Genomic DNA, 23,451 nt, shown 5'->3' on the forward strand with positions numbered 1-23,451 from the left:
AAAGCTGGTGGCCACAACACACAGCATAATTAATTATTTAGCTGCCTTTGTGTGAGTATCTGGATTCAGGATGATATTCTTGCATGGATATCTGTTGTGATTGGAGAAGCTAGAGCTCTGTCTTCAATATGTCATAATTTCTTGAGCCTGCAGTCATGTCTGAGTGTTAGTTAATGTATTTTTGTCCTGATCTCTTTTAACATTGTGCAGGACAACACCTTTCTCCATGCCCATCTAAAGCTAGCTTTGCTGTACTGACCCTTGGTGTGCTGTCATCACAGTGTATGTGGAAGGCCACTACTTCAAAATTAGAGAGAGGGTGGTGGAGAAGATAGATGCTAGTGGCAAGCAGATAACATCATTCAGAGAACCATTTTATCCAAGGTTAATGGAAGATCAGACACAGTATCTATCAGCTGAAGCAAGATCAAAGTAATCTGTTAAACACTGAGAACTATAACTCTGTTCCTGAACTGTCGTGATGTACTGGTGATGTACCTGCAACATTTTGATAGTGTTTGACAGGTAGTATTTGACTATTCATTAACACAAATACCTTCTGTGCTGCTCTAAGTATCTATTTTTCTGTTCTTGGATGGAAATTAAAAGTTTGAGTGGAGAAAAGTAAGTGAGAGAAAGCATCTAATACTCGCAAAGAGGTAATACACATAGCAGCAGCTGAGTAAACAGTAAAGAGGATGGCCCCTGTAGCTCTGGTGGGTTAGCCCTGGCCAGCAGCCAAACACCCACCCAGCCGCTTACTCCCCCCTGCCTCAGGGGCATGAGGGGAGAAAATAAGATGAGAAAGCTCATGGGTTGAGATAAAGACAGGGAGACTGCTTATCAATTACTGTTGCAGGCAAAACTCAGCTTAGGGAAAATTAATTTATTGCCAATTAAAATAGATTTGGGTAGAGAGAAATGAAAGACATTAAAACAACAGCTTTCCTCCCATTTTTTTCCCAGGTTGAGCTTCACTTCTTCATTCCTGACACCTCTAGTCTCCGCCTGCCCTGAGTGGCATGGGGCAGGGAGTGATGTTTGTGGTCAGTATGTAGCAATTTTTCCTTGCCACTACTGCCTCCTCACACTTTTTCCCCTGCTTTGACGTGTGTTCCCCATGGGCTGCAGTCCTTCAGGGAAAAATCTGCTCAGCGTGGGTGCTCTGCGGGCCGCAGTTCCTTCAGGACTCCTCCTCCTCCACGCGCTGCAGGGGAGTTTCTGCTCTGGTGCCTGGGGCCCCTTCCCTTCCCCCTTCTCTGACCTTGGTGTTCACAGGGTTGTTTGTCACTTGTTTTTTCCTCCTCCTCTGCCTTTACGGTGTTTTCTGCCCTTGCTTAAATATCTTTTCACTGACGGGCTCAGCTGTGCTCTGCGGTGGGGCCCTTGCGGAGCCGGCTGGAACCAGCTGTGTCCGCCTTGGGGCAGGTCCAGCCTCTCCTCACAGAGGCCGCCCACCCCTGCAGCCCTGGGCTGCCAGACCTGGGCACTGCATGCAACATGGCAGCCCAGTGTCTGAGTTAGGCCCTGGGTAGCTCCTGCCTTCATCAGTACATTTTTTTTGTACCTGGGATTCAAGAAACATGCTGAAGTTTTTCTCCAGATGAAAAGATTAATACCCCCTGGCCACAGTCTTGCGGCTGAAAGCATTTTCTGGTCAAAACATTTTGTATTACCTTTAAGTCATTTTTGAGAGCAAGATATGAGCGCGTGGTGAGCTCTGCACCATCTCAAAGGTGCTGATGCGTGAAACTGGGTTGTCTGCCCCTTCAGTGAGGCCACCATCTTTGAAAAAGGGACCTGCTTTTAAAAACCAACTTGCAGAGTCCTTTCTAACTGCAGGATTTTTAAGAAGTACTGGTTATAATGGGGTGTTCAGTGGTATCTGTGTTGTACAGGCAGTCCTAAAGAGTTACTTGATAATGTTATGATATTATGCAAGATAGGATAATGACCCCTTGTCTTTGCCTGAGAATTGTAAATTCCTTAAGCCTTTCCATAGGGGTTTTTGAAATAATGTAATATCACCTTCATCTTCTGTGAGAATGCAGACCAATGTATTTGTGTTTGTAGTGGATAGCTGTTAGGAAGGGAAGTAAAAAACTGGGAGATGTGTTGGATTAAATAGTGACTGTCAACAGATTTCTTTGCTGCAGAGCTACTTTGGAGCGAGGGTGTTTATTCACTCTTTCTCTCACATTTTTCTTTATTAAGGTGCAGTTCAGCTGAGATTGAATTCCTCTTTGGCTGTCCATAAACTGTGAAACAGAAGGATGCAGAAGACTTTTCCTTGCCTTTTTGTACATGAGTGACAAGAGCACAAGATCATTACTACAAGTTTGCTGCAAAGATGAGTTCAGAGGAGAAGACCATATCTCCAGCTCACAAAACATCCACTCCATCACATAGAAGTGCCTCCTCTTCATCATCATCTCAGAGAGACAGGAGGCAGGTAAGGAAAAGATCTAGATGTTTGTAATATCTGGTGAAATGATTCATTTATTCCTGGCTGTTACTTCTTGATAGCTCTGAATTTACTTGCTTATAGGACTGGATGATATCACTATAGCTGAGAACTGTTGATTTTTTTAAAATTTTTTTTTTCCACTTTCTGAAGTGGTTTGAAAAAAATTCAGAAGCAACATGGGCACTATGTGTAGTGCTGGAGTGGGAAGGATATAATCACATGGACAAATAGGAAACATGCTCTGAAGTCTTTTAGGAAGTGGTTTCTTTGGCAGCATGAACCTACAGTGTTGCTTCAAGTTGTTTCGTGCCCTCTGGGAATACCTCTTTTTGTAAATCTAACTACAGAGATGTATTATCTTTTTACAAGGTGATATTTCAATTCAATTTAAATATCATCTTATTCATCCCTTTTGGAAGCAGCTAACATTTTAAATATTATTTGGTTTACTACAGATTTACACTGATTGTCCCATGTCATATAGTACTAGTTCAGTTATGTTAGACTACCATTTTCAAGAGACCCTTGTCTATGTGGATGTAATACATCTTGTCCCCAGGACCCCTTTCAGATGAGGGCTGTATTATTTTCCCTCGAAACATCTTAGGCATTCCTGTGTTTTTTTGAGGGCTGGGTGTACAGTCTGGCCTCAGCATCAGTGGGAGCACTTCAGAAAGTATCAGAGCTACCCACTAGATTCCAGATAGTTGTTACATGTATATTTACAAATGCAAAGGTTAATACTGAAAATTTGATTAGAAGAGAAGCATGCTTTAAAACCTTGATCCATGGAAACCTTGAACACTAAATCAGCTTCTATGTTAGTTTTACACCATCATGTTTAAAAAAGAAAAGTACAAAATGTAAGAATATAACAACTTTATAATTTAAAATATTGTGAAAATATTTTCATTAATGCAATACTGGCTTCTTTTCAGCTTGACAAGGAAAAGAGACAGGAAGAGAACTTAAGTAATTGTTTGCTGTGGTATGCTTTTACTTGAATGGCTGTAGCTTAAGAACATTTTCCCAGCTACTTGTGTGCCAGCTGTGACACTATTTTCTCAGCTGCTGCTGAAGTAGGTTTTTTCCCTTACCTGACTTATAAAAATTTTGAAAACAGAGAATTTTGATGAAAACTGTAACATTTGCAGCTTTGAATGTAAATAGTCTCACCATAAGGTATATTTAAAATGTTAAACCAGGAGAAGAATTCTGATGTGTGTTCAGTAACAGGCAGGAAATGTGTCTGTTTTTTTTTTAAATAATTTCCATTGCTTTTCAGTGAAGCCAAAAATGATGTTCTCACAGGTGATAAATATTTTCCCTTTCATGCTGTACAGGATTTGGGATAGCTGTACTCAGTTAAGTCCTGGTTAGCATATGATATCCTCTTAATTTTTCATTACGTCCGTCTGGAGCAAGACTTTCACATCTTTTGTTTAAAGCATCAGTATATTTTATCTCCTGCATTTAAACCCAAAGAAGGTGAATGCAAGACTTGTAGGAGCTGCTGAGCTCAGCTAAGAGCATATCCTCTGAGTTCTCTTTGTAATTAGGTAGGTTGGTACGATCATGCAAGTGAGGATGAAAAAAAATTACCTTTTGGGAATACATTTTACCATAAATCTTAATGGCTACCATATCTGTTACCATAGCAACAGAGTAGAGCAAGGTATACCTGTCATCATAATGAAATGGATGCTTAACTTTAAGTCCATATTTGGCCACTGAAACATGAAACATGATTTTAAACTAATGCTGAAGAGGTTGATGGTGTGATGCATCCAGAGCTCTCTTTGATCCAATAATGTCTGATGATGCTTAACAAGTATATTTAAGCATGTAAATGTGGACTGGAAAGGCTACTGCTAGGCATTCATTTTTTTGCCTTAGTGCTTTCAGTGTTAAAGGCAGAGAAATATCCAGGAGAATGAATTGATGGGCAATTTCTTCTGCAGTGAAACTGAGCTACAGCATGCAACACAGCGTGAAGTGCAATGGTACTATATCTAGGGAAATAAACATACAAATGTTTCCTTTGTGCATGTTGACACAGTAAATCAACCAGCTCCATCATACCATATATGATAACAACTGTATTTCTATTTTCTTTCTCTACTTGTGGCATTATTTTTACATGTTTTGGTTTTCATAGGCTTTCCCCAAATGCAGTGATAGCTAGGGGGTAGACTATTTTGGTTCAGGGGCTGTTGGGTTTTACTTTGAAAAGGCTCGAAGGTTCTGTCTTGCTGCCTCCTTGGACTCTTCATAGCAGCTAGGAGAAAAGCACCGTTCCTCAAGGGGTAATATGTATGGATATGGAAAGTGATGTGACTGGATGAAGTGTCAACGTAGCTTTCATTGTCATAAATGAGGATAACACTTGATATTTCTAGATGGTTAATGACTGAAATCTTCTCATCATATAATTCTTGTCAAAGTCATACTAGCAATTATGGAACAGTTTCCCAATAAATTACAGCGCGGGAGGCTGAATGAGTGTGAACATGACTATGATATATTATTTCAGGGAGAATGGAAAATGTCATGCTGTATATAATGCTGGCATTTTAATGTAGCTTTCTTATTTGTGCAATATACATCACCTAAGAGAATTAGCAGTCAGCAAAAGCTTTGACATGGCCAATCTGCAGGCTCCATGACTGATTGATAAATGAACAGACTACTGAAGCTAGCAATAACCAAAAAAATGGGTTCAGATTTTTGTTGTCATAGGAACTTTAGTGTCATCCATTTTTGTCAAAATTGTGGTTAATTTGGACTATTAGATAGAAGAAGGCCCAGGACCAACCTGTTTTGTTTAGCCCCTGAGCTGAGCATGGTGGCAGGGCAGTTGTGGTGTCCTTGATAAGGAATACTTTAGAATGGAGCAACAACAGTTTTTCCTACTGTGGAGCTGTTGCAGAGTGTAGAACCTGTCATTTCGACTGTCAGGGGATCTCCCTCAGAAAACTAAGAGTCCCCATACCAAGGCGAGAATAAAAACTGCAATTTTGACAGCCTTTTTTGTGGGCCATGCTGGAAAGGGAGATTCCTGGTTTTCATCCTTTGTCAAACTCTGAAAAGGCTAGTCATGTTCTGTTGCACAGCAAAAAAGAGGAAGACTAACACTGTTTTTAGAAAGTACAGCTGAATATGATAAAATCATATGTTGTGTATTCAGTTTGATGGGTGTAAGCTCTTTGTAAGTATTCCATGTTTTATTTATTGACTAAGTATGCAAGTCATACTACAGACTGTAATACGTTATATATTCTCTGCAATGCCTGGGTGGTAATATTGTGCTGAGAAGGCAGAAAGAAGTAAATACATTATAGAGTTAACAATGTGCAGTTTGGTAAATTGGGGCCTGACCCCAGGCTATTAAACAGAGGGAGTGATGTAGGAGAGTAATAATAATTAAACTGTGAACAAAGGAGAGATTTTGACTTTTCTGACCACCATCTAAAGGGTAGCTAATACATGATGCGAAGTGGATTTAGCAATGTCTGCTATTTTATATGCGAGGATTTCTCTTCTAATGTCTCGATTTTCTTTTTAGTCTTTTAGTGGGGAAGGGATGATTAGCTGTTACTTCTTTCTCTCTCTCTTTGTCAGATTGCTGTTTCAACAGATCCTTGGTTCTTTTCCCACACAGCAAACACAAAAGGAGAAGAGCTTTTAGTCCTATTGCATTTAGCCTTGTGTGGTCACCTTTGTACTAGGAGAGCTTTCATATTTCAGATGACTATTGTCTTTCAGCCGTATGTAATGAGTGAAAGATAGGGGCTTTGAAGGAAGAAGAAAAAAGATTTTCCAGAGCAGCAATCATCCACTTTTGAGATTTTAATGTATTTGTTGTTTTTTTTTTTCTTTCTGTAAGAGCAATATTGACTAATAGGAGAAGGGGTGTAGTCAAGGGATGCAGAAAGGGCTGAGTTTGGGCTGAAGATGTTTACCTGGCCTTGAATTTAGGAGCAGAACGTGATTCCAGAGTCAAGGCTCTGGTCTTGCCTCGAGGTCTGTGCTTGAAAATGCCTAGTCAGCTTTTTATAGCCACTATATTTTAATTGTCAAAGTAGTCTCCTGAAAGCAATATTTCCTAAGGCGTGTATCACCATTTCGTAGATATAAAGGCTTTAATGATGATGGAAGGATCAAGTCATTTGTCTGCAGCAACCTTAACCAAACCTTAGTTTATAGAGTAACTGGAAGACTATAAAAAAGTTACTGCAGTAGGTGAATCTGGGGGTGAAATATATGGTAGCTGAAAAAAAGGGCTAATAATAATTATTTGGATATAGGGATGCAGTAAAAATCTAGGCCTCCCAGTGCTATGCACTGTATTAAGCACATAATAAAAGGGAGTCGCTAGGATGAAGTGCTGAATAGATGAGACAAGCATAGATTGGGAGCAGAAAAAGAGAGAGGTGACTTGTCTGTTGTGTCATCAACTAATGATGAAGTATAATAAGAAGAGATGCGCATAATAGGAAAATATGATGGGTTTTGTGTTAATTCTAGAGTTTCATGCTTTCAGCTAACGTTAAGAAGAGTAAAAGTAGAATTATGAAGGGAAGTGTCTTGGCTAAGAAAACAACCATCAAGTTTTTCCCAGGAGATAATGAGCTGCAGGGACCATCAGGTTCTGTGAAGCTGAGTTCACATGGGCAATCTGGATGCCACAGCAAGTGGGTGGTGCAGGAGGGAGAAGTAAGAAGTGCCAGGAGTGGAGTGCTTGGCTGTGCAGTGTAGAAAGCAAAAGGTACTTGATTTAGAGAATGAGACTCTTGGATCAGGAAATGAATAGGTGAAAGAAACAAGTAGGGGAGAGAGAACTAGGTGGGCCAAACACTTTGTGAGGTTGTAGGACATGAAACTAAGAAGCAAGGACTGGTTTGTAAGGAGAACAACTGGCTGGAAAAATAAAGGCAGAGTAGAGAGAAGGAAAGCAAGGGGAGAGGTGTTTCTTTGTGATCAGGAGTATCTGGGAGAGCTGGTTGATGTGTAGAAGGGAAAAAAAAAGTCACAAACAATCTTTCATTCTAACTGCTTGATGTTTAAGAAGCTCTTTTTGTGTGGTTATTCTAAGCAATAGCAGATTCACTTTTTACCTGTCCAATGAAAAAGCAATCTGGTATTTGAGACTGAAGCTACTTAATGCAAAATGCTCTCTAAAATGAGAGACCTGCTGTTGCTATTGCTTCGGCTCCTGTTGCTGCTACAACTTTCCTGGCAGCTCAGTGAGAAGTAGCAGAGCAGCAGCAATGGGAAGGTTCATGGCAGGAGCAGCTGTGGTGGCAGCAGCTATGGGATTTCAGCCACTAGTGTTTTTCCTTTGGTAGGCTAGGTTGGCAGGGTAAGGTCCGTCATATACAGAGATCCATCTTGCCTGCTGGTAATTAAAGTCCTTTGGAAGACTCTCTCTTTTCATTGTCTAATTTCATTTAGCATTTTTGGTGCTTTTTCTGGGAGACTGAGAACAATAAGATATGTGAGAGTTTGTGAAGAAATAGGAGGGAGTGTTCATGCTCATGTAGTTTAATTTATTGGTTTTAATATATTGAGATATCTCAAACTCAACTTTCTCTTTCTTTAAGACCAGTTATGATCAGTGACACAGTATCAAGGATGCATTATAGATTTCTGCCTCATAAACAATGACAATATAATTGATTGGGATATTTACCATGCTTGCCTATCTGTCCAGTGTGCCTTAGACAGTGTTGTTCATACAAGGTTGCAATATAATATAACGTAGTATATTCCATGTGGAAGAGAAGTCTGAGGACGTTTATATCCCTTCTTTATTCTTAAACTGAGTATCAATCTACATTCTTGCTCACTGCTGACAGCCTGATGTGACATCTGGAAAAAAATTCTTGGTGGCTACCTGTAAATTTTACTTGTTTCTGTCTCTCTGTGACTTTAAAAGAAAGAAAGGCAAGGATGGACAGTTGTCTAGTAGTTAAGGTACAGACCTGAGAACATGGAGCCTTATTCCTAGCTTTGGTCTTTAGCAAAGCATAAACTTAAGAGTGTTTTTACTTCTTAGTAGTTTGTGAGAATTATTTAAGTAATAATTGCTGATCTCTTTGAGAGTTTCAAGCTGAAGATGCTACTAAATGCCAAGTACTGTTACTACAGTGATGTAATTCTCTTCTGCTCTCTTTCCTAATTAACTCTCTTCTCATAATACAGTTGAAGCGGCATTAGAGCAGGAAGTGTTAAATAAGTACTTTAAAGGCAGCAACTCACTGGAGCAAGCAAATGTTCTGAGGGAGCCAAAGAATGAAGTGGCAAAATTGTTCACAAAACCATACAATTATTCTTTAAATTGGTTAGCTCCTGCTGCTCTACAAGATTTTTTTTGATAATTCTGTGTCTTTAATAGAGTTTGAAAATGTTCCTTAGGTTCAGGAGGTAGTGGGTCTTACTTCAGTAGCTGAAAGAATGTCTGAAACAATGAGTAGAGTAACTTATGAAGCTGTAGGACACCCATGTGAATGTTACCTTAAGTTCAATGCCATAGCACTTGTCTGAAATGAAATCATAAATCTCAGGCCCGTTAGATTCCTTTTTCATCACTCAAGTGGATAACAGTGAACTACTTGATGAGTGAACATTTACATGTGGCACAATCAGACCTTTAGAAGAAGGTAAGGACTATCAGAGCAAAGCTCTCTGGACTACGGATTTGTCCAGGGACAGGGTAGGAACCCATGTCATTAAGACTCAGAGGGATTTGGTACAGACTGACCACAGGGTTGAGACAGGCTTCCCCCTGAGCACCAATGCTGATGGGTGCATTGAAAGTGTGAGGCATTGCTGCTCTGGCACTGGGAATCCTTGGGGGCAGGGCTGCTGGCACATGTTGGTAGCAACATACGCCCAGGAGCCCAATTCATGTTGGATGTATCAGGCTTGCTGTCTGTATGTTGTGAAGGCAACCACAGGCATGCAGCAGATGTCCCTCATCTTGTGCCTGTATTTCTGCCTAGAATTTACATGATAGATACATGGCAACCAGAAGAAGTATGTCTGTGTGCATGTACACTGGATGGGCCCTCTCCAATCAATAGATATTTGGATGAGTGCCCCTGCCCTTGGTAATACTGTAGTGGTTTGGAGACAGGATCTCCCAGAGTACAATCCTGGAGATTGATAGAGGGAGATGCTGCCTCTTTCTAAGAAGGACTTGGCCTTAAAGCTGTTGAAGAAATAAAATGGGCTGGAGCGGTCAAGGAGAGACAAATAGCCTGGTCTATAAGGCAAGCCAGCACAATGTCTGAAAGACCTGTGAGGAAAAAAAAGGTTGTGCAGGAGGCTTGATTTGATTCTTGGCAGTGATAGTGTGCATGCCGGGCTGTCCCGTGGGGCCGTGTGTACATATTCTCTGAGCTTCATAAACATTGCTATCTGAGTAATCATAGAATCATAGAATGGTTTGGGTAGGAAGGGACCTTAAAGATCATCAAGTTCCAAACCCCCTGCCATGGGCAGGGACACCTTCCACTAGAGCAGGTTGCTCAAAGCCCCATCCAACCTGGCCTTGAACACTTCCAGGGATGGGGCATCCACAACCTCTCTGGGCAACCTGTTCCAGTGCCTTCACCACCCTCACAGTAAAGAAATTTTTCCTAATTACTAATCTAAATCTACCCCCTTTCAGTCTAAAGCCATTATCCCTTGTCCTATCACTACATGCCCTTGGAAAAAGTCCCTCCCCGGCTTTCCTGCTATAAGATCTTCCTGGAGCCTTCTCTTCTCCAGGCTGAACAATCCCAACTCTCTCAGCCTGTCTTCATATGAGAGGTGCTCCTGCCCCTGATCATCTTCGTGGCCCTCCTCTGGACTCATTCCAGCAGGTGCTTCTTATGTCAGTGGCTCCAGAGCTGAACGCAGTACTCCAGGTGGTGTCTCACAGGAGCAGAGTGGAGGGGTAGAATCACCTCCATCAACCTGCTAGCCACGCTCCTCAATGCAGCCCAGAATGCAACTGGCTTTCTGGACTGCGAGCACACACTGCTGGCTCACATTCAGTTTTCATCCACTGATACCCCCAAGTCCTTCTCCTCAGGGCTGCTCTCAATCCACTCATTGCCCAATCCACATGCAGAACCTTCTGCTTGGCCTTGTTTAACTTCATGAGATTCACACAAGCCCACCTCTCAAGGTCCCTCTGGATGGCATCCCTTCCCTCCAGTGTGTCAACCGCACCACACAGCTTAGTATCATTGGCAAACTTGCTGACAGTGCACTCGATCCCACTGTCTACGTTGCCAAAGATGTTAAACAGCACTGGGAATGCCACTTGTCACTAGTCTCCACTTGGACATCAAGCTGTTGACTGCAACTCTGAGTGCAGCCATCCAGCCAATTCCTTATCCACGAAGTGATCCATCCATCAGATCCATGTCTCTCCAATTTAGAGACAAGGATGTTGTGTGGGACAGTATCAAATGCCTTGCGCAAGTCCAGGTAGATGATGTCCTTTGCTCTTCCCTTATCCACTGATGCTGTAACCCCATTGTAGAAGGCCACCAAATTTGTCAGGCATGATTTGCTCTTAGTGAAGCCATGTTGGCTGTCACCAATTACCTCGTTATTTTTCATGTGCCTTAGCGTAGTAGTTTCCAGGAGGATTTGCTCCGTGATCTTGCTGGGCACAGAGGTGAGACTGACTGGCCTGTAGTTTGCTGAGTCTTCCTACTTTCCCTTTTTAAAAATGGTGGTTATGTTTCCCCTGTCTTACCTGTAGGAGTGCTTTACAGACTGCATGGAGAATGCTGAAGTGCTATGAAGAAAGATTTCTTTTTTTAAACCATGTCAGTTTGATTAGAAATGGTGTATGTAGCTAGCTTATATTACAAAACCAGGGAAATTGCTCACATAAAAGTTTAATTATCCATGCAAATTATGATAGATAACTTAAAGTTGTGTTTTTGGAACATGGTCACTCTTGCATTCCTCCTGTCTCATTTTTTCCCCTCTACCATGCATGCACGTTCATACCTACATGATCATATCTCACTTTCTTTGAGAATATAAACTAAAAGGTTGGCTTTTACATTTAAAAAAAAAGAGACTATTCATACAATTCACGTGTCCTTGAACATTGATTGATACTACTATAATACGCACTTATTTTCTAACTGCAACTCGATCCAAAATGGGCTGTCTGGGATCAGTGAGGAATGTTTGTGTACACAACCACACATGAATTCAGAGGGAAGAAGTGCAATGGAGAGAAAAGACACAATAGTAAAAGAAGAGGGAGGATGATGGCAGGTATGATATGAAGGCTTCTGTCTTCAAGACACTCATGCGTGATTGGCATTATCCACATTCAAGACACACAAATGTATTAGGCAGAATAAATGTGTGCCTTAGTAAAGCTATTTGCTGTTCTGACATCTCTCTTTTTCTGTTTTTAATAAATACTTTGTCTTGGAATTGAAAATGAAGCTGTTACATCCAAACTTCTTTTTTCCCCAGTAGAATAAGAGTTCATGTTAAAAAAAAAAAAAAAGATAAAAAACTTTTTATAACCCCTTTTTTCCTAGCTCCTCTATTTTTGTACCGCATATATTAAAGTTTAAAGGATATTGAGAAAGTCTTAAGTGGGTAGCTTACACAAGGATGTGAAAAAGAGCCCCAAGAAGACAGGGCATTCTTTTATTTTGAACCTATGCACTTTTTTAGGTGAGTATCCAACTTTTTGGCCTATGATCTGTGTTAACTTAAACTCCCTTGCAACCATTTATTAAAGTAAAAACTGCATATATTTTCTGAAGAAGGCCATTCAACGTCTAGAATGCTTTCATTAGTTAACAAATTAAGATATCAAGGAATGGTTTTCTTTTGTGTATGTAATTTTATTTCCTCTCCTTTTATTTTTAACTACATCGAGACTAATAAAATGAATTGCTAGCCTGAGACTATTTAGCGAAATATCAATCCTTTTAATTGCGATTATTCAATATTCATAAAAAAGCTTTGTATCATTAGCAAACATTTGAATTCTGTCAGATATTGTCAATTTATCTGTTTGCTCTATTTTGAGATAAGCGTGTCAAAATCTAAAGTGTCAAAGGAGAAGATTGTCATTAAAGGCCCAGACTGTGACTTTGTAGTTATTCCAAACCGTCGCTCTGGCAAAGAGAAGATTGCTGTTACAATGATAGCTCTTTTCTGTTTTATCCAGTTTTGCTAATACTTCCCTCCAAGAAGCTCTTCAGAGGAGCAAGAGCTTATTTGTCTTCAGAGTTTGTCAAAAAGTACCTTGAAAAGCAAAGGCTTCTTTGCTTCCAGAGCGTAAAAGCATTGACGTGAAGTGCTACATACAATACAAAGCTGGAGTTCCAGAAAGGGCTGACAGACACCTCCTGAGCTAACAAATCCTTGACGTTTCTGTAACACAGGAAGTATTTATTTTGCATATCCCAGGAAAGAAGTAGAGACATAACATACCTCTGTGTTACTAGTATGCTACACAACTGCTGCTTAGATATAGTTGTCTTGCAGTAAAAAGGTTACAAAGAGAAAATGTTGCTCTTAAGCACATTTCTGTACAAGACAAGCATGTGCTACAAGAAGGGGGAAAAAAAAAAGATTAACTACATGTGCTATTCATAAAGTATTGTTAAGTTCCTTTGTCTGTTGGTTGATAGCCCAGATTGTTGAAAACAGCTTTGAAGCAGTGTCAATAGGAGAGACTGAGGATGAGAATAGGACCATGGTTGCTTTATATGAAGAAAAAAAAATGTGCTAGAAGAAAGAAGGGAGAAATACACTGATGGAGATGTGGTTGTTTTGCTTTGTACTCACCCTTCTCTCACAGTGATATTCAAGACTCTGTCTTTATTCTAACATCAACAGAAGGAAAGCTAGAGCTGACTGAGAAGCAGCCTAAGATGAAAGCAAATTTCAAGGTTATTCCATTTGCAAATAATATTGCAGATTAACTCAGCATATATCACAGTAGTAAAAACTGGTATGCCTGCAGTCAAATCTGTATCTACCTTATTACTGCTGCTGTATTTCAGGTGACTGGGGAATACTGTGTTTTTAGTTGAAAGTGATAAAGCATTGCACTTCATACTAAACAGAATTCAAATAAGAACACAGGTCTGTGCAGGGGTAGCTAGGTTGTGAAAAGAATGCCAATGAATAGCAGATAATAAAAGATGCGCTAGTTGGTCCTTCAGATTGAAAAAAAAAAAACAACACAAAAAACCCAGAGAGAAAAGCTCTGTTTTAAATTACTGTTGTAGAACAATGTATGGCTAGGCCCCTTGGTTATGGGTGTTGAAGACTGCTGAATGCTGCGAGCAAACAAAATGACCTACCAATTTTTTTTCATTAATTAACTGTTAGCCACATGTTGTGCATGTTTCTGAAGTAAAGAGACTCTGAGTCCAATGTGAGTGATAAATTCCTCACCAGCTTGTCTTCTTCTTGAAGATGAATAAATTATAAATTAGAGAGAACTCATTGCATTAAATATAATTAAATTCCATTAAGTAATTAAGCAGCGAAGCAGAAAGAAAGGCATGAGTGCCAGACTTGTCCTTCACTGGATTTCCTATCTCTACTTACCCAATATCTTCTTTCCTTGCCTTCCCTTTGAAAATGGTTGAATGTCTTTTCTTTTAATGGGAAATCAGATTCAGTTAAGAAACATTTGGGTCTTCAGCCTCTGGCCTGATGGAGACCAGATGCTGCATGTGCTAGCGTTTGTTCTGGTGGATGAAATGAATGGATCGCTGAACTCGTAGCTGAGAAACAGAGTTAGCAAGATATATAGAAAAATATTGTAAAATACTTTTTCCATTCTTGCTCTTCAGAGAAGATGAGAATATGAAACAACATCATATTGTTATTCTCTCCATCAGCTTCCTTCTCCCTCACGTCTTTGGTATGCAACATGAAAAAAATGCAGGGCAGAATCAGCATTTGTGTTCCTCACGTGTAGGCTTGTTAGGGGCATTTTGGGGCAAATGTGTGCTCACATATATAATGTATGTTGTGAATAATCTCAAAGCTGAAGGAAAGATTGTAGTTAGGACTAAGATTTAGCAATGGGATTACAGAGGAATTTCAGTTAAACTTGTAATCTTGTTGAATTAATTTCCAAGAGCACACAGAATTTGATGGTGCTGGCGTTTTTCTCCAGGACAAGCCAGCTGTAGCGCACAGGTAGTCCTGAAGCATGAGCGCTGTCTAGAACGGAGCAGTGCAGGCGTTGATTTTGTCTGCCTGTATTCTTGGGATGAGAGGACTGAGAGTGCCAGACTGATTGATATGCCAAGATTAATAGATTATTCATTTTTCTGTTTGTATGAAGAAAACCCAGAAGCTGTATTGATCTGCCTCTTTCTTCCTTTTCTTCGCATCAGCTTTTTTTAACTGCTTCCTTTACTAACTCTATTTTTCTTGTTCAAGCAAAAAAACCTTGATAACAATTTCAAGATCTAAGTAATTTTTATTTCTGTGATGCTAAATAGCTAAAGTTCTGCATTATAAAAATAGCTGCTTTTCAAAATATCAAATAATTGTGTAATTTCTAGCTGTAGTTTTGCAGAAAGATAAAATGATTAATGAAAAACATTTTGCACCAAGTAATATTATACTAGAGACATGGCACAAATCTAAAGAAATGATTTTGCGTCAGTGTAATGGTGGTCATGACAGAAAAGAATTGGAAAGCAGACATTTACAGACAACAAGACAACACTTCTTGAAGAAGTAAGGAATGTAAAAAAGGAAATTTTATTTTAAAAGTGTTCATTTTCTTATTTCCAAACAAATAGTTGAATAAGTCAGCAGTCATTAAAGTGCTGTTAGCTAATAATGTATTTCTCAACTGAAGTGGAACTGTAATGACTGAGGGCTGATTAAAAAAAACCCAAAAAACAAAGGCACAAAACCCCCTTGCCTTAAAATCATGCGATTGAAAATGTCACTGGAAATCTGGCAAGCCAAGGGCTGTCGGGTTACTTCACTCTAAATATTGTACAAAATGAAATTGCAGTTATGTAACAACAAACTGCACCAGCTGCTACATATGAGACCTTCAGAACATCTGTGTTGGGCATTGCTCCATCTCAAGATGGAGGGATTCCTGCCTGCCAAACAAAACTGGCAAGAAAGTTGGGAATTGTCCTGATTATGCTAATCAAGCGACATTTTAATCTTCCTTGGAGGAACAGATTTAGGCTTTCTTTTGTGTTGTTTAAGTGTGATACTGTGTGCATTTCATCTATTTGATGATAAAACTTTATCATTGTTTATCATTAGTAACTTTGTGGTGCTCAGCTCAAACAAGCATATTAAAATAGTTGACATGTAATGTAGGAACCTGTGCTGCATAAATACAAACGTTTTTCTCATCTGGCTAGTAATAGACATTGGGCTAATTAATAAGATTGGCTTTCTTTGAATAAAGCAGATTTCAAAGCATAGATGACAAAGCTTTTGCTGGTTGGCCCTGGGGAATGTAGCAGGTAACATAATATTGGTGCTTTTCCACATTCTTCATTGTAAAATTAAATTTAAAGTAATTGAAAATAAATGCCGATTATTGTTGCATAGTGGCAGGGATGCTTATTAATCTCCACTGACAACAGAGACAATCACCATATTTTCCTTCTCATTCACGGTTGCAAATTGAAAGAGAACAATGAAGGTCTGTGTGTTGCTCTGCAGCAAGACGTAGTCTGTGTTATATATGAATTTATATGAATAGCTGTGTTTATTTTCATTTAGTTTGGTTATGGTCCTTATGTACTTAGTTATCTGTATAAACAATAATATTTACTCTGCTGTTTGTATGTGTTTTTATATTCCCTGATTGTTTCTGCTGTCACTTGTACCTGCGTAATCTCTTTTTCAGTGAATGTAAAGAAGCTTAATTGTGAACAAAATTTAATTGTTGTTTTCGGTTGAGAAAAACTTACCCTTCTCAGAGGGTAATTGCAATTGCGAGTTTGTTGACGTGCTACATGTCCTGGAAATGAAATAGTTTTATTTCATGCCCAAAAGATACTACTGACATGTTGTAGTACAATTCTTACCAAATAATAATATGAGCTATGTAGCAAAATTTCACCAGAGAATGAAATGCAAATCCAAGCAGGCAGAATGTGGTTGTTTTCTCCTGTAGAAAAAATGCTTTTTCATTTACAAAATACGAGTGAAACATTTCTGGAAAATGGGAAGACATTTTTAGATGTCTTTAAAAAATAGCAATTTTTTCAAGACTAGTTATGACATTATGTATTTCATTTTTGGACCATGCTTTGAAGACATAAAATTTTATAGTATTGTTGCACATGAAAACAGCTGTGATGGTTTAAGATCATTATGTTGCATAAATGTTTACCAGCAAGCCTGTCAGCTGAGACCCAGTAACTGATCTCATGAACACTTGTAATCTATTAAAAGCACTCATGTAATGAGTTACTTCACCTCGGTTGAGAAGCCAATAACAAAATGCTAAGGCGTGATAATGAATATGTTAGAGGCAGTAATGTCTTATGTGCAATGGTTTGCTTCAGGAATGAATGTAGGATAGTGCCAACTGCTTGATATGTATACTCGGCATCTTGTATCTTAGCAGAAAACATAATAGGCTCGCTTGGAGCACTTTGCATCTCTGTAGGTAAGAACTGCATTACTTGCCTTTCCTGGCTTTTTTTAGTTCCCAGTCATTTCTAGGCTGAACAGAATAATTAGTTTAAAAATGAAGAGTAAAAAAAGAAAGAGAGGTGTATTGCCTCAGAAGACAAACTATTTGTGCAGTTATGTTATGCATGGGTAGTACTTCATACATTTTGAGCCGTGATGCTGATACTTTATATAAGGATTGTAATTTGTCATTCATTACTTAATATGTATTTTTAAAAGTAACATTGAATGATAAGTTGTACTCTTTAATTACTTTTTTATTTTTTAAGAGTGTTCATATTTTGGAGCGCAAGGCTTCTTCGGGAAGCACAGACCCATCTTTAAGCAAGCAGTTCCTTGAAAGTGACCCTGTCTCTCTCTCCAAGGTAAGTAAAAGCATGGGCTGTAATCTGGGTGATGACTTTCCCTCTGTAGTTACAAAGTAGTTTCACTAACAGCTTTGGGATATTTTGTATGATTCTACCACTGAGTATATTGTGAGCCTGCCCTGGAGCTTCCTCTTCCCCAGCTGAGGTGTCAGAGGGGCCATGGATGGCCCCCAGGAACAAGTTTTACGATCTCAGAGTATGGGGCTAGAAGCGACTTTGAGAAATGATCCAGTCTAATCCTCTTATTAAGGTAGAGCAAATCATATCCAAGTGCAAAAGTGCTGCTAATCAATAATGATATTAATTTAAAATATAAGTCCTAATGACATCCCTTGTGGGTGGTTTCTTAAAATTTGAAACTTAAAATCTCTTGATGAGACCTTCTGTCCTGAGGCCGAGAAATGGATAGAACTGTAGGAGTAACCACCAGTTCCTGAAAGATGCAGCCTTGTGTGTGGTGCTTTGCAGTCAATTTCTTGCTGGCTGAATTCCTCAGTTTTGGAATCACTGATTTCAAATAAGTCTAATTCCACGTAAAGAAGGCTTCATTTTAAGATACTTCATATGAAAAAGTAAGATTGTTACTGAAAAGGTGAGCATGCTGTGATGGAATATTTGGTGGAAAAGAAAAATCTGAAATTAAATGTCTGTAAGTTCTGAAACAGAAGTGGTAAAACAAATTCAAAAGGAAACATTCTGTTCATCCGGGGAAAATGAAATGGTTCGTTCTGTTTTATTTGGAAAAGAAATACTTTGCAGACAAAAATAGTAGGTTCAGAAAGCTGTTGGTAGTGGCTCCCTTACTCCCAATACCTGGGGCATATGCAGACTCAGGGACTGTAAGTTCTGCTTGTGTTCCCCTGGTTCTGCTGCTTCACGCAGAGCTGTTTCTCACATATTATGTAGGGAATTGCAGAAGTCCTAAAGTACTAATGCTGGACTTGAGAATTGGCATTGTATGAGGACCCTTCAAGCATATCGCTTTCACTTTGGTTTTCCTGTTTCTGACTGCTCTTGCATAATGTCTCTTGTATTGGGGATATCTTATCACACCAAACCTGTGGGATGAGTTAGGATTGTTAGGGTGGTTTTAGGAACAGCTTGTAGCACTGGTGCAGCAGAAGACAGGTATCCACATTGCACTGAATAATTGCTCATTTTGTCCTTCTGTATTGGGCCTTTTGTCTCAATGAATAGCTATATGAGATTGTGTGATTTCTAGTTGAGAAGTAATCAATACTGATGTTATCTAGTAGATAAAAGACTTGTGCCTGCAGCTGATCTTCTAAAGGAGAAATCAATATGGTGAAGAATCAGTTGGCACAGTTGCAGAGAGAGATTCTCTGCTCACCCCAGGGGACTCACAGTTTAATTTGCCCCTCTTAAGTGCCAAGTGCTTCTTTGTAGGGAAAAAATAATGTATGTGTGCTTCCCTCTACAGTATTGGAAATAGAATATCCAAGCAAAACATAGGGAAGTAAAAAAGCGGGGTTTTGATCATGGTATTTACAGGCACTGGCATAGTTCCAGTTCACAGTTATGCAGGGAAAACTAAACTGGGTAAACATTTCTATCAAAATTTACTGCAGTATATACTATTTGTGATAGAACTTTCGACCCTCCTCAAAATAACAAGATCATATTGAAAATTGTAGATTTGAAATTTGCTGTTACTTTTGAAATCGTATTTTCATAATAGTAATGTTAACATTATCAAGGCTGTATAACTTAATTGGAGGTGTTATGGAAGACTGACAATGCTCGGCTTTGAATAGTTTTGTGGGAAATGGAGGAGACAATTTTTTTTCCCCTTTAAATGTTTGATGCTGTATGACCTCCTCCCTCTCTAACTTTTCATAACATTGCTGGGAGTTGCAACAGATCAGCTGAGAAAATGCAAGTTTACAACTTTGTGGGATACAATTAGTAAAATAGAGTCTTAATGAGCAGGCAATAGGAGATTTTTAAATTGGTACATAATTTTGTTGATTACAGTAGTAGCAAAAGGACAGAAATAAAGGCATAACTCTGTTTTTTCTCCTTAAAAATATTGTTCTTTAAGCATTCACTATGGTATATTATAAGTCTGGCTTGAGTTGTACAAGTTGTCATGCTTAAGAAGTGGTGTGTACAAGAAATATGCTTTAATTGGCTCCCTGGAAGGCATACAGTTGGTTGTATCTGAAATGATACAGTTCCTATTCTTTCCTCTAGAGAGAAAATTAGTTAGCTTTCCTATAAATTTCTCTTAATGCAGTGAATATGAATGCAGAAAAATTTAAAAAAGACTAATTTCCTTTTGCAGATTTCTAAAGGCACAATTAGCCTGTGAAACTGTCATAAAATGCCTTCGAAGACAAGAGCTGGCTGCATTCAAAACCAACAACAAACCAACCTCTTCTGCTTGTTTTTCTAATTTTAAGGAAAAATTAGAGTATCCAGAATCAATGTAGCTTGCACCTTAAAGATCAGAAAATTTACTATTTTTTATGATCAGGGAATACCACAAAGAGGACTGTTAATATATGCCCATATATTTAACAGTATGGTTTCTTCCTCATTTAATCTCATGATCCCTTCTTTTTCAGATAAGGAATGCTCTGAGTAAAGGTACATTTTTAACATGCAGATTCTGCCCATACCCCAAGAGATTGCAAGATCTCTTCAGTCCTTTTAGTTCTTACAGTGCAGTGCTAATTTGTGGGGTGCCTTCTGGATAGACTTAACAGGTGGGAAGAGCCACCTGCACTTTCACACTGTTACCGCCAGTAGCAGGTCTGACCTCTCTTATACTTAGCTCAGCCACAATTTGATCCTGTTTTCATGTATTTGGATGTATTTATTTCATTGGGACGCAGTGCCTGTTGTGAACAGCATGTCCAGGCCCACCCTCAGATTGTCCTTCATTTACAGTGCCAGACTTTTTAAAAAGCTTCAGCTTCCTTTTAGTTACCTGGTAAGGGTTAGACTTCCAAAAATACTAATCTTCAGTAGTTTTAAATGAGATACAGCTGGACATAATACAGTGACCATGTAGTTTGGTACCTAAATAGGCTGATTTAAAAGCCTAGCCCTCCTTTACTCTTTGTCTTGCACTGGAGACTTTGTGCTACATGTAAGTGCAATTTTTCATCATGTGTATGCACAGTTAATTAATCAGTGTGTCTTCATACTTTTTCACCAGGAACCTGACAGCTGGGAAATCATAGAGGGTCTGAAAATAGGCCAGACCAATGTCCAAAAGCCAGACAAACATGAAGGTTTCATGCTGAAAAAGAGAAAATGGCCTTTAAAAGGTTGGCATAAGGTAAATGACTCATGAAACAGTCAAAAGTTTATTACCTCATTTTGTGAGTTGGGATTTTTTGTCTAGAGGAAGTTAGGATGTCAAATAAATGCCCAGGATTTTTGTGTATAACTTTTTTTCTTCAAATTGTGTAAAGAATTAATTTGCACACACAGCTCATGGCTTCCATATTGCAGTGCCTGCTGCCTAATGTATTCAAAAGCCAGGCAGAAGCTGTAAATAATCAGCAGATGCCTTGTGGTTTAAGAGGTTTAATCAATATCCCTTTTATTCTTTCCACTATATTATAACCAAATATAGCTGTGTACTGTAAGATTGCATTGACTTTACATTAAAGTACACAGGACTTCATGATAGCAGAGGAGAGCTGAGGGGCTTTTGCATGGACCCGAGGTGTTCATATGGGAGAGCATTCCCCTTCAGGCATGCTGACTGGGCAGATTTGCTCAGCTTTGTCCCTGAATTTTGTTTGTCTTCTTGATTGCAATCTTCTGTGTGGGCATGCAGTGGGACTCTGCACTTTCACCATTAGATGTCTCCATTTAAAAAAACCAAACCAAACCACCCTGAAACTCAGCTCCAAATCTCTTTTCTCTTTAGTTAATTTGGAGACATTTTTCCATGCATAATTCTAACTTTTGTTAGCCCTAAACCTCATGTTCATAAACTCTTTTGTCTGTATTTTATACTATAGTAATTACATTTTCCCCCCTTTTTTAGCAACAAAATGTGTGGTATTGGCACTTACCTGTCTTTTTGTAGCTGAGGGTACTTGAAGCAGGATAATTTTCTAAGATAGAATGTGTTTTACTGCAAAGGATAGTGAAACCATTTGTTATATGTGATGGTTTTTCTGGGAAAGCATTACCTTTTTTTGCTAAACACTGTGGGACTTACTCAGGTCTGAGTCCCAATTCAGTCCATACTAGTATAAATTACACTTTTTTCTAATTTCTCTATTCTTTCTGAATGTTATACTAGCTTGTACATATGCCTGCCACCCTTTTTTGTGCATGCCTATCTACCTTAGAGTTTTTTTGTTTTGTTTTACTTAAGTAAAGTTTGTAGTTTCAGCAACCAAATACATATAGACTACTTGAATTTAGTCTAGGGGTATTAAAGGATTTCAAACTGACATACCTGAAACACTGAAAGAACAGAAAAGGAGAGCTTATTTTAAAAAAAACAAACAAACAAGCACACCAAAACCCCCACACCCCCCCCCCCCCCCCCAAAAAAAAACCCAAAACCAAACAACTGCAAACAATTAATCAGATATATAAGAATATATGGAATAACCTGCTGCTTCCGCTCCTCTAAAATACATTATGTTAATGTGTTGTTTCTTGGACAAGTGTCTGTTTTGGTGAGGAACTTTATAGGAGAGCACGGGGAGTCCAATTTTCACAGTTCTATAAAGGAGATCACTACTGATGATCTGTTTTTCATGCTGACTTCAGAACAGTTACCTGTGTAAGTAATTTTTAATGTGATTAAAAGCTTCACAGTTCAGTATTCCCCTCTACTCTGCCTTGCGTTTCACCTAAGGATCTATGCTGAACTTATGTTTAGAAACTGTGGATTTGTTAATAAGTTTGGATTTTTTTTCTAACTGCTGCCTCAATATCCTGCAGTTTCCGTAACAATACTTAGTGCTGAGAGCCCAGTGAGGAATTCCAGAGACAGTAACTGTAGCATGTGCTATGTTAGTGTTCTGCTAGCAGAGCCATAGCATCCTCTGTCTATTGAACGTCGCATGTCATATTCTGATGGTTCTGAATATGCTTTAGCAGCATACCAGGTATAATGTGTACAACTTGGAGAGCAGCTTATTTTCTGAAGTGCAGTATGCTTTGGAACGAAATATGAGGAAAGGTCATTTTCTTTTGTGTGTGGAACTTAGGCAGAACAATATGAAATGAATATGATGTTCTTGTGAAGTCCGTTAATGACCACACCTAGTTTAAAACAACCCAGAACTAAAAGCCCTCCTGTTGTTTTGACATCTTATTTAAGAATTTATGTCTCAGGAAAGCACAGTTTTCTCGCCCTGACTGACATAATTTCCAGAACCGTCTTCAGGAGATATTTTCTTCCATCTAACTACTGATCATGCTTATAGTGTTGATTTAACAGGTTCACATCATGAAAACATGGTCCTTCCTTTCTATGTCAGATAGCTTAGAGAGTCTAGCATAATATTTTGCTGTGTTCTAGATTTTTAACATAGATTAGTGCTTTAGGTTAGACTCTAAAAATATGAACTAGTTTCTATTAATTAGCATGTTTTAAAAGTTAGTGGTGGTAAACACAAGTTAGTGTATCTCATTTGAAGTCTAGGTTTCCTCTTAGGCTGTGTCTTTATGCTGTGTGCCAAAGTCTGTGCTAACTTGTCTGCAATGCAGATTGAGTGGTCTAGTACACACAAGCTAGGGCAACTTAAACACACTTTGAATTCTGCTCTCTGTTTTAAGAGCCACTCAGCAAAATAAAGGTGTAGCAATGGCACAGATAGGGATTGCCAGGTTAGCCTAGCCCTGGTAACTATGTCAGTGAAGATGTAGTGGCTCACACCGTATCAATGACGTAACACCCAAAACGTAAGCGCTCCCATG

General features: G+C 38.9%; 1 protein-coding gene across 10 annotated transcripts in view; it reads left to right on the forward strand.

Moving 5' to 3' along the window:
* Positions 1 to 23,451, forward strand: part of OSBPL6 (oxysterol binding protein like 6) — a 111,103-nt gene that overhangs the window by 46,398 nt on the left and 41,254 nt on the right. For 8 of the 10 annotated variants that reach the window (XM_069781544.1, XM_069781551.1, XM_069781554.1 and 5 more), the window contains 3 exons: positions 2,215 to 2,452; positions 17,431 to 17,526; positions 20,714 to 20,836. In XM_069781544.1, coding sequence (XP_069637645.1) covers positions 2,351 to 2,452; positions 17,431 to 17,526; positions 20,714 to 20,836 — 321 coding nt within the window. In that variant the 5' untranslated portion in view covers positions 2,215 to 2,350. Of the gene's footprint in view, positions 1 to 966; positions 1,047 to 2,214; positions 2,453 to 17,430; positions 17,527 to 20,713; positions 20,837 to 23,451 lie in introns of all 10 variants that reach the window. The other 2 variants (XM_069781547.1, XM_069781546.1) reach the window with 1 other exon arrangement.

This window comes from Haliaeetus albicilla, chromosome 4, assembly GCF_947461875.1.
Source record: "Haliaeetus albicilla chromosome 4, bHalAlb1.1, whole genome shotgun sequence".
Taxonomy (NCBI): Eukaryota; Metazoa; Chordata; class Aves; order Accipitriformes; family Accipitridae; genus Haliaeetus; species Haliaeetus albicilla.